Genomic DNA, 19,234 nt, shown 5'->3' on the forward strand with positions numbered 1-19,234 from the left:
TTGGGAGAAGATTTATTTTCCACCAAGATAATTACCAGAAGCACACAGAGAAGGCGACACAGAAATGGTTTAAAGATGACAAGGTGAATGATCTAGAGTGGCCGAGTCAAAGCCCAGACCTCAGTCCAATATAGAATCTGTGGCTGGACTTGAGAGGAGCTGATCATGCCTTAACCATCCTGCAGCCTGACAGAGCTTGAGCAGTGTTGCAAAGAAGAATGGAGTAAAATTGCACGGTCCAGATGTGCAGGCCTGATTGAGACCCTATCCACACAGACTCAGTGCTGTGATTGCAGCCAAAATATTTGGTGTGGCTCAGAAAGATCTGGGTGTTTCACGAGCTCAATTCCGAGCTTTGGAGTTCTCATCCCTGCTCGCAAGATGCCTCATCTTGTTTAACAGGAAGTCCAACCTGCCACCTCTGTGTAGTCAATGGGTCAATGATATTATGGTTCATCTAAAGCTGGAAAAGATTAGATATACAACTCAAGGCTTGGTTGATGAATTCTACAAAATATGGCAGTCATCCCTGGACTACTATGATAATGTGTACATTAAAAGAAATATTATTTAGTGCCTTCTGCTGCCTATTATGGACGTTTTGTGTAACTATTGCCTTATTTATTGCCCTGTTTTGTTTTACACCATTTTATTGTAACTATTTTTTATTTTTTCATGGGATTTTTTATAGTTTTATTTTAAGTATTTATTTTCCTCCTTTTGTTGGCAAGTCTTTGGAGAGGGGGAGGTTGCAATACCTTTTGATGTTCTGTTCAAAACAATGAAAACAACTGAATAATAGTAACTGCAGTCAAAGGTGCATCTACTAAATACTGACTTAGAAAGGGCGAGTATTTATGCAGTCACTTGTTTTACATTACATATTTTTAATTAATTGACATTACTTTGTAGAAATCTGGTTTCACTTTGACATTTAAGAAGTTTTTTATATTTTTTTGTCAAAAAGCAAAAAATTATGTTGGTTTTGATGATAATTGATGATTGATTTATAAAATCAATAAAAGTGTAAAACATTCAAAGGGGTGAATACTTTTTATAGGCTCTATAACAGTAGAGGTAATGCAGAGTGAGTGGACCCGATACTTTTATTGATTGATCACGGATGGTTTTGATCTTAAAAAATAAATAAATGAAGCATTTACTGCGGTGTTATGCCCAGATAAAGGCTGTACATGTTTATTTTCTTGGTGATATTTATGTGACAAAAAACTACCAGATAAGATATTGGTCATAAACTGCAGGTATCAGTAATTACAGGATTACCAGTACTGATGCTGATGTTTCATTTTAAATACTTCTTCTGGTGTAACTCTTGTCAGTGCCATATTTCCACAAAAGCAGGAAAAAAAAACCTTTAACCTACTTAAGATTATGACCTTAGCAACATGTTGTTGTAAGTGTTGATTACTGATGAAGATCTATCAATAACTACAGACAGACGGCTTCAACGGTCACCATGTGTGAGTTTGTGTCACAGCTTCAGTGATTCAACGGGGAAGGCCAGACAGGTTTGACGTGACGTCACAGTAGGAGACATATTCACACACCAACTGGAAGTGACGGTGGAGTTGGAGTCTGAGATGTGTGCCATGTGTCTGAAAATCTCCAGCAGAGAGCCAGAAATACTTCAGTCACACCGCAGGAGAGACGGAAAACCTGCAGCTCACTGCTGCTGATCAGAGTCTGACTCAAAACTGGGATCTTTTCCATGATATGTCACAGTTATCACTACTATAACACATATGAAGAGCGTAATGTGGATGTCTAAGTGTGGAGAAGGACATTCAAGTACTTTGTTTACGATAGAAAAACTACAAAACAGTAAAAAAATGGCTATCAAAAGACCTTGAAACACAAAGCTATGTGTACAGCGAGCTTATTTTGTCCTCCCTACAGTTTATAGAAATATTCATTCAATTGCTTAGCGTGAAAAAATTCAAGACATTGAGTCTGAAGCAACAAACCTTCACATTTAAGAATCTGAAATGAACATATTTTGGGTAATTTCCTCAAAACTTTTGAAGGATTACTAATCAAAACAGAAGTTAAAAACTGGCAGCATCCACAACCTCTGGTTTAGAGCTCTCCTCTGTGCTTGCTGTTAAAAAGCGCTGAATATTTACTCAATTTAAGGGAAAAATTACCAGGAAAACTAAAAAACATGACAAATGTCAATGACCTTCTGGCATTTGCAGAAGGTTTAAAGCTGGAAATTCCAACCATCATAAAACAAGTCAGATCATTTTCCCTGCCTCCAATGTTATTGTCAAAGCTGGCATCATAAGTCCCGCCTCCTCTTGATTTTGATTGGTCACGAAAGGATAAGTGAATTTGACAAGCGGGGTTCTATTCCAAAAGTTGAGCTTTCTTCAAGTGACAGTGCTGTGAATGCAACAAAAACAGCCGATGCTGTGGGGGTTCAGGATATCTAATGCTGAAAATGCTGGACTACAGGGGTTTTACCTTGAAATGAATACAATGGAGGAAATAGAGGCCGTAGACACAGAGCCATCACAGAGCCATTAGACATCAATATTGTTTGATTTCTAAAGTAATCTAGTTATTCTGTTTATTCTTTAAGGGCAACTAACCCCAGAGTTTCCTCTGAAGTGCATCAAGAAACACCACTGGAACTTTTGCTGGAGAAAGGCTACGGCTTGCACCAGTTGTTGAAAGTTCAAACATAGCATAATTTGAACATGTGTTCCTAATTATGATGGATTTTATGCTCTACTAATATTTAAGGTGTTGCACCAGCTGAGATAGTTTCAACTTGGGCTTAAGTTGTAATTCAAATTTTACATCAGCCTCCTACTAGGTGTAAAGTCCTCTAAAAATATGGCTGTCATGGTGATAGTTTGGAAAGGTGGGAAGGCTCGAAGGTTGACGAGGAACTGAGGATTTTACCTGCAAATTGGTGTCAGCAGTGTGTTTTCCCTCATCAACTGTACTTTCCTTTCTCATGAGCAGAGATAATCTCTGATGTCCACTGTTGAATGTCTTGTGTTATTGATGATCGCACCACTCAGTGTCAGTGTTGTAATTTCATACTGGCCCTTGCTGTTTTTCAAAGCCATGGCAGGATCCTGGAACGGCAGTTTTTAAGCATAGCTAATACATCATCGATGCACATTTGTCCTAAGATGCAGGAATTACCAACGATTCAATGCGCAGGATCTTATTTTTCTTTTAAAAAAGGGGTGGGGGGGTGCAATATCAGGGGGGAAAGTGGATCCTTGAATGTTAAGTACACTTTTAGATGTAAATATTATCCTGTTTCCACCATAAATGTTATCATAATTTCATGGCATCAAAGTAAAGCTGGATGGGTAAAATCAGCACCTTAGAATATGCTTATATTATATGGCTATTAGGGCTGTCAAGATTAATTTCATTACTCAAGAATTAACTATCCACAATAAGTGCACTAATATTTTATTCATCAAGATTAATCACAAACTTTATTTTTGCCTTAAACAAACTTCAGTTAAACTACTGCAATGTCTCTGTGCAGGCATATTGGTGTAAAATAAGTTCACCACTGCTCTTCAATGTCTCATTTCAGTTTAAAAAATGTACAGACAGCTCAGTGCACGAGTCAGGAGTCAGCTAAATCATGTGTTATCAAGCATTTACTTTCTACTGTTCAAGTGTTTCCTTTACAGTATATAACAAGATCCTTTTTCTGTAGTTAAGTCCATGTGATGATCTTCAATCTACCTAAAAGCTAGTACCAAACTGGAAGTTAGTTTAAGAGAGCAGAAAAATCTAAAATGACACAAAAGAGATTTAAATGCAAAACAGAGCAATTTTCAAATAGGATAGAAAGGGTGTGATTAATCTCAATCAAAAATTTCGATCTTTGGGGCGCAGGTGGCCTGTTGGTTTAAGGCACATCCCATGTATGCGGTCGGCCTGGGTTCAAATCCAGCCTGTGGCACCCAGCTCTCTCATCCCTCTTCATGATTTTATCTACTGTCCTCTGCTGTCAATGATTGTCTAAGTCAAGTGAAAATGTCATATCTATGACAAGATTTCAGTTAGTTTGAGCATAAAGTTCTACTAGTTAAGATCAACCTTACATCTCTGTGGTGCAACCAAACAATGGCCAAACTTAAGTTACAGCTCAAGTAGTTTCTGCGTAGGGTTTGGTGTGGACTTGATGCCATAACTTAAAACAGAACTTACACACAGCTGGTGCAACATGCTGCTGCTGTTTAAAGAAGAACGCTTCTCTCCTCATTCTGTAGACCAAGACCATGGCTTTCCAGTTTGAACTGTTTGAGGCAGGGACTGCTGAGATAGCTGATGCCGAGTGTGAGTCAGGTGGAATAGCATTTTTAGAGTTTGATGACTTAAGCTGCACTATCTGCCTCTAGCACAGCCATGAGAAAAATTCAGTTGTAGTAGCTGGGTTTCAACCAAGGGCAGTCACTATGCATTACATAGTCACTACACTGTGTCCCAAAAGTTCATGCACCACAGAAAATGTCAACTGAAATTGTGAATATTCAACAGAATGCATTTATTCAAAAGCCGGTGTATCCCCCCCGCATCTTAATTACTGCCCTCAGCCTGTCGGACATAGAATGCTCTTTTGAACGAAAGGCTCAATGTTGCCCCACTCCCGCACAGCCCTTGCATTGAGCTGCTTCATGGTGGTAGGGGGTGGGCTATGGAAGACCCGACTCTTCAGGATACCCCAGCAGTTTTCAATCGGGTTGAGGTCCGGGGAGTTGGGTGGCCATTCCTCTTTGCGCAGAAAGCCAGAAAGCTGCTCAGAACACCTCTGCTAAGTTGTACGAGCAGTACGTGCGGGGGCACCATCTTGCATGAGGACCACGCCTGTTGAACATCTTCCTAGCAGTGACAGGGCCCGATTTCTTCTTTCTGGTGAGTGTGGGAAGTAGCACTGGCTGGAGAATGTTCTTTACATAATACTCAGCATTGATGGTGGTGCCCTGGGGTACAACATGCAGTTCAGACAGTCCTGAAGATGACATCACCCCCCAGACCATGCAATGGGTGCTGAACTTGACTTGTTCAGAAGGTGGCACTTTCTTTCGATCATTAGTGTAGATGCGATCATTTTGGCTGTTGGGAGTTGGAAATAAGTAAAGTGGGCACTCATCAGAAAAAAACCCAGTTTTCCCAGTCTCTTGGAGTCATTTTGGCATACTTCTTTGCAAAAGCCAACTGCTTCTTCTTTTGCAGTTTGGTAAAGTGAGTAATCCTTTGTCTTTTGTATGCTCTGAGACCCAGTTTCTCTATCAGAAAACAATGGATGGTGCTTTTAGAGACTGCTTCCCCAAGTTTCTTCAGTCTTCGGCTGAGTCTGCGGCAGGATTGGTGTCTCTTTTCCTTGGCCTTTCGGATGACGTCCTTGGCCCTTGAACTCAGGACTGAGGGGCGACCTGCACGGGGCTTGTCTTCGAGGGAGTCAGAACTCTGGTGTCTCTGCCACCACTTCTTCACCCATTGTATGCTTCTGCCAAGGTCCTGAGCTACCTCCCTGCAAGTTTTCCCTGCTTTGCACAAGGCAATGGCTTGAGCATGGACCTGAGGCTCTGAATGAGCAGCCTTTCCAGATTTTTGTTTGGCCATCATGGCAGCAGTACCAAAGAGGTTCTCTCAGTGACATGCTCCTTGGTCAATTACGAAATTTATAGGCCTCTCACAACCAGGTGCACTAATCGAACAACCTCACAACACCTGGCTGACCAGGTGCACCCCATTTTGGAGAGAGAGAGACAAAATTGCTGCCCATTTTTGGGACACAGTGGTACAGCAAATCTAAATTCAAGTCAAAGAAAATCTATTGGGTATCAACCATAAACTTAACTGAGTTGTGTTTTTTTTTAAATGCTGCAACCAAAAGTCCACAGGCTAGAGACAGGGAGATCAGGAAGGATTCAGAAGGTTGTATTAAGTTTCAGAATAAGTGACAGAGTGTGTTTAACAACAAATGCTCTCAAACAGTAAGAAAGGAGAGGTGCAAAAAATTATTTGACTGCCAAGAATCCCAGACTATATGAAAAAGCTGCTTCTGTCCAAGTACAAACAGAAAAATCTTCCAAAAAGTAAAAGGATTCTTAATTAAAACTGAATCTATGTGGCAGTTATGAGCTCAGATGATCCTCTCTGCTCTTTTTAGAGGCTCCACCTGCATCGTAAACCCCTTTATGACACGTCAGGGCTCTGGATGTGTCTCTGAGGTGTAAAATCATTTGAACATGTGAAATAAGAGCGAGAGTGTTGTGTTAACTTACCCCGTGCTGGGAGACGACCGTCGCTCCGACACTTGGTACATGCCTCTGGTGCTCCCAGAGAGGCTGGAGTTTCTCTGTAGAGATACACAAAGAGATGGAAAAAAAGAAAAAGAAAGTTACTAAATCCCCCAAAGGTTCATTAGACATGCTTTTTGCTCAGATTTTAAATATTGTATGAGATTCAGAGTTCCCTGAGTATGCTCCTGACAACAGAAACAGACTGAACTGGCTTGAAGATCTATCAGACTTTAGGTGGTGGTTATAAAAGACATTTTGTAGATGAGAATAAAAGAATGTGCTCCACACTGAAGAGTGGAATTCACAGTACTTCGTTTAAGAGTGGCACTTAAGTTAGCTCTGCTGTAAAAATGAAAGGCTGCCTAGAAAATCCCCCCTGAATAAAAAGAAAACTCAAACAGTGAATCAAAAACTGATCTGTCATGAAAAGTTTCTCAATGTTGGTCACAAAAATAAAGTGATCATAAGAAAAACAAGACAAATAATCCTCAAATTAAAGCCTTTTTCAATATGGTTAAGGTTTACAGTTTGATCTCCTTAAAGATTGGAACATGTACAACATTACTGGTGACATCAAGCATGAATCAACTAGTGCTACCACCTGGCAGTCATACAGCCCTAGTTATTGCCCAAACAGAGGCACACACTAAGTGGACAAAAGTATTTGGCCACACCTGTTGATGAATTATATTCAGGTATTTCTACAGGTGTAGAAAATCAAGCACCTAGCCTTGCAGTCTCCATTTGCAAACATTTGTGATACATAATGGGTTGCTCTGAAGAGCTTAGTGACTTCAAGCGTAGTAATGTGATGAATCCCACCTTTGCATTAAAATGGTGTATTAAATTTCATTCCTGCTGAATATTCCACAATCAACTGTAAGCGATATTATTAGAAAGTGGAAGAGGTTAGAAATTACAGCAACTCTACCACAAAGCGGAAGGCCTTGAAAATCACAGAGCAGCGTAAAGGAAGGACAAATGGATGGATGGATGCTTTATTAATCCTGAGGGAAATTCAAGATACTAAGGAGCATAGTTTGATGAATGCAAGGAGAACGTTTCAGACCTGCCCTGCATTTTGGACAATGTTATGCTTGCAACTTTGTGGTAACAGTTTGGGGAAGGCCCTTTTCTATTTCAACATGACTGTGCTCCAGTGCACAAAGCAAGGACTATGAGGACATAGGTTGAGGAGTTTGGTGTGGAAGAACTTGACTGGCCAACACAGCCCTGACAGCCACATCAACCACCTTTGGGATGAACTGGGATTGAGATTGTGAGCCAGGCCTTCTTGTCCAACATCGAAGCCTGACCTCCATAAATACTCTACAGAATGAACGGGCTCAAATTCCTACAGAAACACCTTAAAAAGGAAACACTATCTGGAAAAGGGGGCCAACTCCATATTAAAGTACATGTTTTTGAATACAGTGTCATTACAGTCCCTGTTGGTGTGAAGGTCAGGCCGCCAAATACTTTTGTCCGTATAGTGCAATTAAAGCAATAGATGGATACTTCAACAAAATAACAACAAAAATAACACTAATAAAGATGAATGTGAAGTGAGAGCCTTGTTCTTTTATACTAGCATTATTCTTGTCATAAGGGGAGTATCTTTGGTATCTGTCATCTCAGTTAGTTTTTTCTAAATCCAGTGTCATATTGGCAAGAGATAAAAAGGAGAATTAAAAAAACAAAGACACTTGAACATACTGGATTTTTTTTGAAGGGCTTAACTCATCAAAGGCTATCAATGTTGACACAAAAGTACACAAAGCAAAAAAAAAAAAGAAAAAAAAAAGATCAGCACTTATAATGTGGTTTTAAAAATTTCAATGTACCATAATATTTAGCAGCAGTGTGTAGCAGGCCTCCATGCTGCTACTGCTAAATAATCTGCTACATTAAAAAGCGTAAGATTTTATTGTGAGTGCTGATCTTATCTTTTTTTTTTACCTCAAACCCAAACCTTAGCTAATGCATGGATAAAGCCTTTATAGCCCTCTTTATAAGTGGCACTTTGACATTGCTGTTTGTGTGTGTTTATAGATTAGTCCATGGCTCACAGTGTCTTATTGGGCCGTCTTAAAGCTGCTGGGGTTTCAGAGCATGCTGCTGGATGGTTTGCTGTCAGAGGTGTGACATCAGAGATACAAAAAAAATCCCAAGGGAGTACCACAAGGTCCGGTTCTGGGCCCGCTGTTATTTACAATCTTGTCCATTGCCTTAGACAGAATAATTCCAACTCTTATTTCATTTTTATGCTGACGATACGGTTATTTACAGCTTGACTGCTTGACCTTTAAGAGCATATTCAGTATGACGCTAAGCTGAAGGTTTCATCTTGATTTTACTATAGAGACTAGTCCTGGTGCTGTAAAATGAAACAGATTAAAATGCTTCATGGGTGATGACTTTAGCATTTACAAATTCTTTACTAATCGGAAATAGTGTGTAGTTCTTATATAGAGTTACCCTCAGATTTACCTATTAAGTGTGCTGCAACACTGTTTGGATTTAACATTGTTTCTATTCAGGTGAAAACTTTTAGCTCATAGAAAAGCTACAAGAGTAGTAAAAATCATCCTCCTGGTGATAACAACATCATTTCAATGACAAACGTCCTCAGTGGATGTTTTGATTTTTCTGTAACAACCCAGAAACCCTCATCTCACTCCCTACTACCTTAAATATGTGATTGTAGCTCTGAAAACAGGTGAGCATTTTTAACTGCGTTTGGTTGTGGGACAGGCAGCTCCTCTCTCTCTCTCTCTGAGTCCCAGAGTAACTCTTTCATACAGCACTCAAAGCTGCCTGTGCACTCAAGTATGCTGTGTGTAGTGTTTGTAAGAGTGTGTATGAATCTGTTTCTGTGCGTGTGAGTGAAGCAGTGCCAGGTGGGACTCTGTGTACACGACTGGCAACGTGCCATGAAGGGAGATATGCATAAACACAGACACTGTCACTCCTCAGTCTTTGTGTTCCTCTCTCCTCAAACTGCTTGTTTATGGGCCGGGTGCCACGAAAAATGGACCATGGAGGAAACTGCCATCACAATCCACGTCCTTTTATATGCGACCAGCCTGTGGGGAAAGCTGCACAGAGGAAAATCCTAAAATGGATGGAACGAGATGCATTCAAGAGCAGGTGTATGTGCAATATTATGACCTGAGTTTGGTCCTAAAGCTGAGTTTTTCTCTCGTTGTCTTCCTGTTAAACCCCCAAACTTAATGCATTACTATGTCAGAGTTAAAGCTGTTTTCACCTGCACTTCCTGTGTATAAATGCATTAGACTCAGTCTGGATTGAACCAGAGTGTGAGCAGGAAATAAGTCATCCATCCTCTCCCTCACTGTCAGTCCTAAAATACCTCTGTGGCTCTAAAACCTGTCTCCTAGGAAACGAGGGCGACCTCTCTGATGCGGTGACAGAGAGACGGAGAGGGAGGTCGAGAGGGCGTGCGCTTGGACGGGTGACATCTCTGGGCTTCCCTTGACTGTGTGAGAAGGTGCCAACCAGTCTGTGACTCCACACATGTACTTGTCAAGTAGATTATGCACAGTCCTGCACACAAACATGAAACTGACTGATGGATGGACCCGCAGAGAGGATGTCTAAATTTAGGCCGCAGGTCAATTTCAGGACAAACAGCCCTGCAATGGAGCTAAAACATGCATGCACACATATCAACATCTTACTGCAGCATTAAAGAGGTACTCTACCACTAAGGAAGGTGACTAAGGCCAGTATGTCAACCGCATCTCTGCACCCCGAGAAATTGATCTGAGGAGAAAATGAATGGTGAAAAATATCTAATATAATGGCCAAAAAAATGTAACAGCTCGTCCCCCTCACAGATCTGTTTCTTCTTTTTCAAAATCATGCTGGAGCAGAAGGAAGGACTGGTTTCCATGGTAGCACACAAATGTGTGACACCAAACAGGTCGGCATTTTTTTAAGAGTTGATAATTTGAATAAGTGACATTTTTAAGAGCAGCGAGGGTCTGATTTTACATTTCTATTCAGAGGTGTAATAAGGCAAATGCACAGTGTAAAATATGAGAGCTGCAGAGAGATAAAGAAGAAGAGCTTTTCGGTTACAGGGAGCATAAGGAAAATGTCTTCTTTTTTATGATAAAGGCAAAGATGACAGACTGTCCTTAGTCATACGTTTGTGATCCAGCACAGTGTTTCCTTTGCCACTTATGGAGGTAGCTGGCTAATTGTTTGATGTATTGCAATTGTCCGACTAAACTAGACTTTTAATATAAATGTGAAGAAGTTAGTCAGACTGAAGCAAGTCAAATGTCTTTAACTAGTACTAACACAGCTCTGTAATGTAGTAGGTGGGGATGTACAATGTTAGATTATGCCAATAACCAATATGCCAATATTCTAAAATATATTTGAGCTGGTTACCGACATTGATACAATGTGGTTCAGACCTAAAAGTTCAGTCCTTAAAACACACAATTTAAGTTTGAGGATAAATTAACAAATTTCAATCCTTTAAACACACTTTAAATTGTAAGGAATGATCATGAATAAAGAAAAAGACTCTAGCTGACAGAGATCTGCTGGGCCAGCCTAACTTATTTGTTTGAACGACCAAAATTTACAGCTGATACAGGCAGATTTTCACAGCCAAAATAGCTGTTGTAAACATTTAAGTATGCATACAGTCATGGAGAGGAGTTGGGCTGCAGACCACAGATCTCAGATGGACCCTCTTGGACATCAATACTGCGAGATGCCTCCTCAGAACGGAAGCAATGCAATTTACCAGTACGTTTACTTTATTCATAAATAAAGTCTGGCAGTTAAATTCATGGAGCTTCGCTGCAAACATTACAGACTAAACACTTCATAGATAAAACAGAAAAAGATCAGAGCTCTAATCCAGGATAAAATTATGTATCAACACATTTTAGAAGTAGTTAATCAAACAATGGCTCACTTAAAGAAGTAGTGAACACTTTTCAAAATTTTCTTCATCTGTACACTGAAGTACAAACCTGTCACGCCAGATGAATTTGTTTCACAAATCCACAACAATAATCTAATTCAATTTGTATGAAAAGTTTTAGGATCTATTTCTGTATTGACAGATGTGGCGTCTCACAGTAGTAATCTGTAAGATCTACAGTTTGCAGCCGGACTGTTCAACATGACTCTCAAACATACAGCTGGCTGTCTGCTAGCTATCTTGGTAGCACAGTCAACCAAAAAAGGTTTGATAATGGCTAAGCTGGCAAAGCCACCTACTGTAGTGGAGAATTATGTACTTCTATCAGTCAGTGTTTGTCGCCTTGATGAAAACTTTTCATCAAAGTTTGTTTCTCTAAAGATTTATCTTTATCTTGTTATCGTTAACAAATATTTTAGTCATATTTTAGTTACTTAAATAACCACCGGTATAATCATTCAATCACATTTTGTTTCAGGGATAAAGAAGTATTTCTGAAGGGTTTAATTAAAGTCAGAATAAAATCAATGAGAAGGTATTAGCAACTGATTTCTTGAACAGGGGCGGAAACAAATGAGCCAAATTTATCACACATCAAGCATATTAAATACAAATCAACACACTACTGCTCTCACAACTATAACAAACACAAAACTTGTCCATTTCATTTCAAATCAGCTAAATTTGTCAATTACAATCATCCACAATATCATCTAATCATGGGTTTATAAGTTCACATTCTTTTCTATATGAAGTACTGAGTAAATGACAGTTCATGATCTTCAGCCATGTAGAGAAGCAGACTTACTGTCTTTAGGTTCTTTGAGTCTATTAAGGGTTTGACCTGTGGTTCTTAAGAGGGTCCTGACTCAATACAATCAATGCTTATACACTATTCAATAGCAGTGAGCTGCTGTGTCAAGGCCAGAAAGGCCCTGTCAGAAAGCTGGAGGCTGCTCCTTAACAAGTCTCCCAGTGGAGTTATGGGTGGTAAAACAAAAGCTGAAATAATGAGGTGATAACGCTTTCAAACAAAAATCAATCTGAAAGTTTTATTTTCCACTCTCTGGATTTAACACGACTTGAGAGATTGATTTAGCACTCATAAGTTATTAAATAAAAGCAATATAGGTGATTTCCTGCTGTCCTGTAAACAGAAAATGCCTGAAGTTCAAGTTAGCAAAGTGAGGTTCAGTCTGAAAACAGAAGAGGCACAGATTTATGTCCGAGCAGAAACCAGTGACTGTGTCCTCACCTGGCGTCCGTTCCCCTTGGAGGCTTGGAGGCTGCAGCGGCCCAGGCTGCCGTTTGGTGTGGTGCCACAGCTGCTGATGATCTGCAGCTGTTTCTCGGCGCGGTCTGCTCGGTCCAGCAGCTCCTCGATGAACTGCTGCAGACGCACCTTGGCATTGGCTTCACGTGCTGCCGTCTCCTGGAGGAACTGGTCGATCTGGGCGACTTCCCTAAGAGTAGAGAATGGAAAGATAATATTAAATCTGCAGGAATACTACATTAATTTCATTGTATTAACTGTGCAATCACAATACAGCTTCTTCTTCTTCTTATAGTTTATGCAAATCTTTTCATCAGGAGGGAATACTACAGATCTGTTGCAAGTAACTCCTAGCATCGTGTGCAGACAATTCAAACTAATGTTTCACACTAGGACACAGTCCCAAATAAACTCCTCTCACTTTAACACCAGCCATCATGCCCTTTTTGCATGAAGACTGTGCACACCGATGCTTTGTAACAGAGAGAAATACACTAAACAAACAGAAAGAGTGAGAGAGCAGAGATGAAGGGTGAGAGAGCTGCTGGATGCTTGTGCCACCTCAGGCACAGCAGGGCAGAGTTACCATCATTTTAAAGGGAGGGGGGGTTACTCACAGCAGAAAAAAATAAACTAAACAGAGTCAGACAGTGTTAGCAGGTGCTTGCAGCATGCTACACAGAGTGTATTTCTAGTCTTGTCTGCAGAGGTTCCTAAATGTTCACACATTAGTTGAATTAATCATCAGTTTTAACAGTAAAAAGCAGAAGAAAGCCTATTACTGTGAATGTTAGCCATCTCTGCAGTCATAGAATGGCCTTGGCTTAGAGTTTGCTGAGCTAAACAAAGATAACAATGGCATTTAAACTGTTATTGTTCACCCTAATGTCAGCTGTAAGCATGAAAAACACAGAAAGCCAAAGATAAGACTTTGTCCTCAAACAGCCCTCCTGCTCATTATTTAACCAGTAATACTAGATTCTTTAACCACTTGGGGGCAGCAGAAACAGCTCATCCATTTCATGTTTAAGTAATGAACACATCTACATACCAGTTCAAACTGATCCTGTCAGCAAATGTTGCTTATTTATACCACCAGTATTGATGGAGCAAAATTATCATTCACATGAAGCTGTGTTCCTGACCACCTGGCTAATGGGTGTCCAATATTCACTCTTGTTTAGCTCTTATTTAACCCTGCATGGCAGTCTGCTGCAGCTCTGCTGTTTAAGGTCATGAGGAATACAGTTTTACAGATTTATCCCTGGAAATGTTTCAGAAACATGTGCTGCTTCAACCAAAAATTTGGCAACCAGAGCAGCAAGAGTGAAACCAAATGATGACGACTGCTAATCAGTGCTTACTAGGGGCTGAAACCATTCCTTGAATTATCCAAGTGATTTGATTTTTAAAAATCCTCGAGGCAAATTACCTGCCTCGAGGCTGCGCTTCAATCACTCATGTAGAGGAGATAATGCAGTGAAGTTTACAGGCACGCGTCCTGCATTTTTATGCATCTACTGGCTGTGACTCCGTGGCAAATATGGCACTGAACCTACGCAGATCTCCGAGTTTAAACGCTGCCTGCATGACTCGCTGGTGTAAGACAGCGCTCAATTTGTGTCGGCAGACTTCAGGGAATTTCATAAACTTCTCTGATTGACCTGACAGTTCCACAGAACACCGTCAGGCTTCACAATTCAAGTCCTGTTTTGGTGCTTTCCCTCTCTCCACCTCTCTCAGCGCGTTATACATTTAATTATAAATTATTTAAAATTCAGTGCACTGAATTCTTGATTGCAGCATATTTTTCAAAAAGTTTCAGCTTCCTTAATCATTTGATGAGACTTATATTGATAATAAATTTACAAACATGCTATTGCTACAGACAGTGACATGAGAGAGAGACTAAATAGGTTAAAGTTCATCATCATACAGTCAGGATTCAACAGGTCATAGAAGCAGCTTTGTCCCTTAAAAAGGGTTCTCCATGTCAGTGGATGGTCTTAAAAGGTCAGATTTTAATGGTGGATGAACTCACAAACAAAAATTGCAAAAATTAAAAGTGAACACCTTTTGAAGAATAGACCATATTCCTGTAATCTAAAGGATCACCTTTCAGACATGTTCAGACCCCCTGAAATATTAGATTTATGTATAAAGTAGAGGATTTTAAAATTATTAAGTGTCCCTTTACTTTAATGACAAATTGGAAAATAAAAACAAACTACAATAGAAAAAACTAGAAAAGCACTTCTTTTGAAAAAGCAAAAGTGACTGATTAAAAAATGCAATCTTTCTTATTAGAGTACCCGATTAATCATCAGAAGAATCGATAGAGTACTCAATTACAAAAAGAATCGATTACTGCAGCCCTAGTGCTTACTATAACCTCCTAATGCAACTTTGCATGTTGCTTTTGATGCTGCAATATAAAGACATTTCTTCATGGATTAGGCTGCTGTTTACTTTCATACATTATTTCATCATTCAAATATAACATGCAAATGTGGAACTGTGAAAAATAACTGCCTTGGTTCTTTGGAAACTGATGAGAGCAGTGAAACTGAACCAAAACAAGCTGCAGGCCATAATAACCACGAGCTGCAAGATGCTAAAAATGCTACAAGGAATTGTGGAGAAATGCATCCTATTAAATTATCATGAAAATTAACCATAATTGTCTTGGTTATCTGGGTCTGATATCTTCAGCAGCTTTAACAACAGTGTTTTCAATGTGACCAACAGCTTATGATCCACATACAGTGCATTCAGAAAGAAGTCAGACTCCCTTCACTTTTTTCAACTTTGTTATGTTGCAGCCTGATGCTTCAGTCAAAAAAATGCTATTTTCATTTATCTGCACTCAGTACTTTCATGACAAAGTGAAAAGGTACTTTTAGACATGTTTGCAAATGCATTAGAGATAAAACGAAATATCATATTCAGACCCTTTGCAAAAACACTCCTTTTTCTCCCAGTCTTTACTGGGATGTTTCTGCACCTTAAGTCCTTAGAAGTCCACTGGCTATTTTGCAATGTTGTTAATTTTCTTTTGACAAAATAAACCACTCAGAAAATGTAAACCATGCTTATGTTTGGTACAATCTTTTTTGGCTACCTCAACTTTATAAAATGAAAACTATATTTTTCTAAGTTTAATTTACTGTATTAGATACAGGGCCTCCAAAAACACAACACCCCACAAAAAATGAATTTTTAAAAATGCTTATTTATAACAGTATATTGTCATTTTTTAAAATTACAATATGCTGAAATTATGAAAAAATTTCAGTGCCAGTCCTGTACAGCATGGTCCACTGTCCCCTAAATGTAACATTATGTAATATGAAATTAAAATGATCATATTTCCTGTTTTACTTGGCCTATTGACATAAAAACAAAAACTGATAGAAAGCTTAAAGATCATGCTTTCCACGTGAACTGATTGCAATGCAAAATGTAGCTTCGTTTTCATGCTGTCATGTGACAAAAGTAGCGAATGATGAAATCATGCCAACGTTATCTTGGATCCCTAACAGTTAGTGGAGTCCATCTGTCGTAAAATAAGTTGATTGGACATGATTTAGAAAGGCAGACGCCTCTTTATAGTAGGCCTCACAGCTGACAATGCATATCAGGGAAAAAAAACACCCCAAAAACAAACAAACAAAAAAAACAAGCAGGTTTTCTTGTGTTTGGCACTGAGGAAGGATTCCTTCTAGCCACTCAGTTTGGCCAAACAATCAGCTCTTGGAAGAGTCCTTGTTCTGCCAGATTTTCATGCATTCAGTGCAGCAGAACTTCACTGTAGCCTTCCCCAGATCTGTGCCTTGCAACAATCCTGTCTCTGAGTTCTGCAGGTAGTTCCTTTGACCTCATGGCTTAGTTTTTGCTCTGAGACGCATTGCCATTTTCAGCATTCTATAGAGCAGTGACACTCAACGTGTGGCTCTTAAGCCACATGTGGCTCTTTTGTGATGATTTGTGGCTCTTTAATGTCTTAATTTGAAATATAATTCCCCCAGAAAACCTTAAAAAGGTCAACTTTAACCTCAGAAATGATCCATTGCCAGTTACATTAATCACCTTGTTTCCTACTGTTGTACAATTGGCTTAAACTGTCAACCTTTATTTTCTTGTTTGTATATTTCCATTGCCCTTTTTTGCATTTTTCCCCCTTTTTTGCCACTTTTAATCTATTTTAAAGCTTTTAAAGACCGAGTTTGCCACTTCTTTTGCCCCTTCTAACCAGTTTTTCCTGTTTTGTCATGCTTTTTGCTATTTTCAATTTTTTTTGCCTTTTTTTGCCATGTTTTGCCCTTTTTCAATATTTTAAGCTGCCCTTTTCTACTGCATGCTACCTTTCTGCCATTTTTGACCATTTTAGTCTCTTTTCAATCATTTTTTTCCCACATTTTTACCATTTTTGCCACTTGTAACTCTTTTTTAAATCAATTTTGCCACTTTGTCTCCCCATTTTTTCCAGTTTTCACCCATTTTTTGCCACTTCTTTGCCAGTTTTTGACCAATTTGCCACTATTAGTTTTTGCCCCTTTTATCTTGCTTTTTGCTTTTTTCAAAAATTTTTCCCCCTTTTTGCCATTTTCTGCCCCTTCTTGCACATTTAAGCTGCCTTTTGCCATTGAATGCCACTTTTTCCCATTTTGTCACTTTTGCCTATTTTAGTTACTCATTTTTTGCCACATTTCACTGTTTTTGAACCAATTTTGCCACCTGAAACTTTTTAAAATCAATTTTTGACACTTTTTCTCCCCATTTTTGCAAACTTTCACCCATTTTTGCCACTTCTTTGCCGCTTTTTGACCATTTCACCACTTCAATTCATTTTTATTGCCACTTTAACCCATTTTCGCCACTTTTTACCACATAGATTGTGGCTCTTGCAAAGGTATATATTTTTTTAATCAGTTTGGCTCTTTGGTTGAGCAGGGTTGACTAACACTGCTATAGAGGTATGTGCCTTTCAAAATCATGTCCAATCAGTTTATTTGACCACAGGTGGACTCCAGTCAAGGTGTAGAAACATCTCAGCAAAAATCAAAAGAAATGGATGGAACCTAAACTAAATGCAAGGTTTTTTTGCAAAAGGTCTGAAGGTTTAGGTCAATGTGATATTTAAGATTTTTATTTTTAATAAATTTGTGAAAAATTTTGAAAACTACATTTTCACTTTGTCTTGATGGTGTACTTGGTGTAGATTAATGGGAATAAAAATGATTTTTTTAGACTGAAACAAAGATGATTTATTATTCCTAATCTTGTCATCTTCTTTTAACTGAATGACTACTTCTCATTAAAACAAATTCTATCTGATTATCTTGCACCACTCAACCTAACAGTCCACAAGTATTTCAGCAGAACTTCCTTTCAGACCTTTTCTTGTAAATGTCTCCACATGGGACCTCTTATATTCCCATAGCGTGTTTGTCTTTCTGTGTCCTTCCCAAACAGCCTGAGCCTCAACTGTCCAAAGCAGCCAGGAGAGCTTAACAAGACAACGCAGACATCTGACCTTAACAGAGGAACCATTTAAGGGTTCAGACCGTCACTGCAGATGAGCGCATGAGCACATAAAATATGAGGGCCTCAGTTCAAAAACCTTCATGCTCATGAATTAAACCAAGCAGCTCAACCAGAATGGATACTCATATGTCCTACTAATGTCAAACATCCACTATGACTACTAACCTTATACAACACAGCGTCTGTTCAAAAACAGCATCAGCACACACAAAGGGTTTTCTTGAAACGGGGACATTCTGAGATAAGAATAGTTTGGAGTCTGGCACAGTTCACTTTTCTTATCCTCAGGCAAACATTACAAAAATGTGACTCCAGATTTAGTCTAAGTGTTTGACCTTCGGGGAGAAATTAAAAAGAAACACATGAACTATTAAATCTGTGAATAAACAAGCAGAGAATCTGCTAATGAATGCAAATTTAGTGACCACAACATTCTTCAACAACCAGCCCCAAGAAGTGTTTGGCTCTTGTTAATTGCTCTTAGTGTGAGATTTATTTTTATCTTCTTACTGAAAAAATACTTTTATAGCACACTGCTTTAACTGCAGGAGACACTTCACACTTCTAAAGTTTACAGGAAAAAAGGACATTGTGTTTCTTTGTGAGAGATAATGTGTTCAGCTCAAACCTTTACACAGTCTTACCCTGATTAGACAACAAAATGTCCTCTCTACCTTTAAAAAAAGAGATTTCAGCTCCCATAAATGCTTTTAAAATATTCTCTCAGAGACAAACTGAAAGATTGAACTATAAACTGTATATTAAGATGGACACAGCATCAACCATCTGGTAGTGAAGCCAAAAAAAAAAAAATAGTGCTCCCCCTTCTGACTGGCTGCAGTATATGTCATAACACCCCGACTTCCTCAATGGATAATGGGGCAAATACAAACAAATACATTTGTAAAACTGCAGTTTGCTGTGATAGTAAGCCATTACCATGCTGATTTTTTGTTCCAGTATAACGTTTTTAGAGTAGTTTTGTTTGATTAGTTATTCTATATTAAAAAGAGCAGATGTAATGTTATGAATGATGGCTCTGATCAGAAATGCAGCTCCTGTAGTGTTTTTAACTGGATGAACAGAGAGGATGAGACTCGCTTTGTCATATAGATCAAAAAGTGACACGGATGATTA

The 19,234-nt window shown here is 39.0% G+C and overlaps 1 protein-coding gene across 5 annotated transcripts in view; it reads right to left on the reverse strand.

Annotated features, from left to right (window-relative positions):
- Nucleotides 1-19,234, reverse strand: part of fbxo41 (F-box protein 41) — a 93,520-nt gene that overhangs the window by 21,399 nt on the left and 52,887 nt on the right. For all 5 annotated transcript variants that reach the window (XM_041785789.1, XM_041785788.1, XM_041785785.1 and 2 more), the window contains exons 5-6: nucleotides 12,533-12,740; nucleotides 6,291-6,364 (exon numbers count right to left, since the gene is read on the reverse strand). In XM_041785789.1, coding sequence (XP_041641723.1) covers nucleotides 6,291-6,364; nucleotides 12,533-12,740 — 282 coding nt within the window. The remainder of the gene's footprint in view (nucleotides 1-6,290; nucleotides 6,365-12,532; nucleotides 12,741-19,234) is intronic.

Source organism: Cheilinus undulatus, linkage group 4 (assembly GCF_018320785.1).
Source record: "Cheilinus undulatus linkage group 4, ASM1832078v1, whole genome shotgun sequence".
NCBI lineage: Eukaryota > Metazoa > Chordata > Actinopteri > Labriformes > Labridae > Cheilinus > Cheilinus undulatus.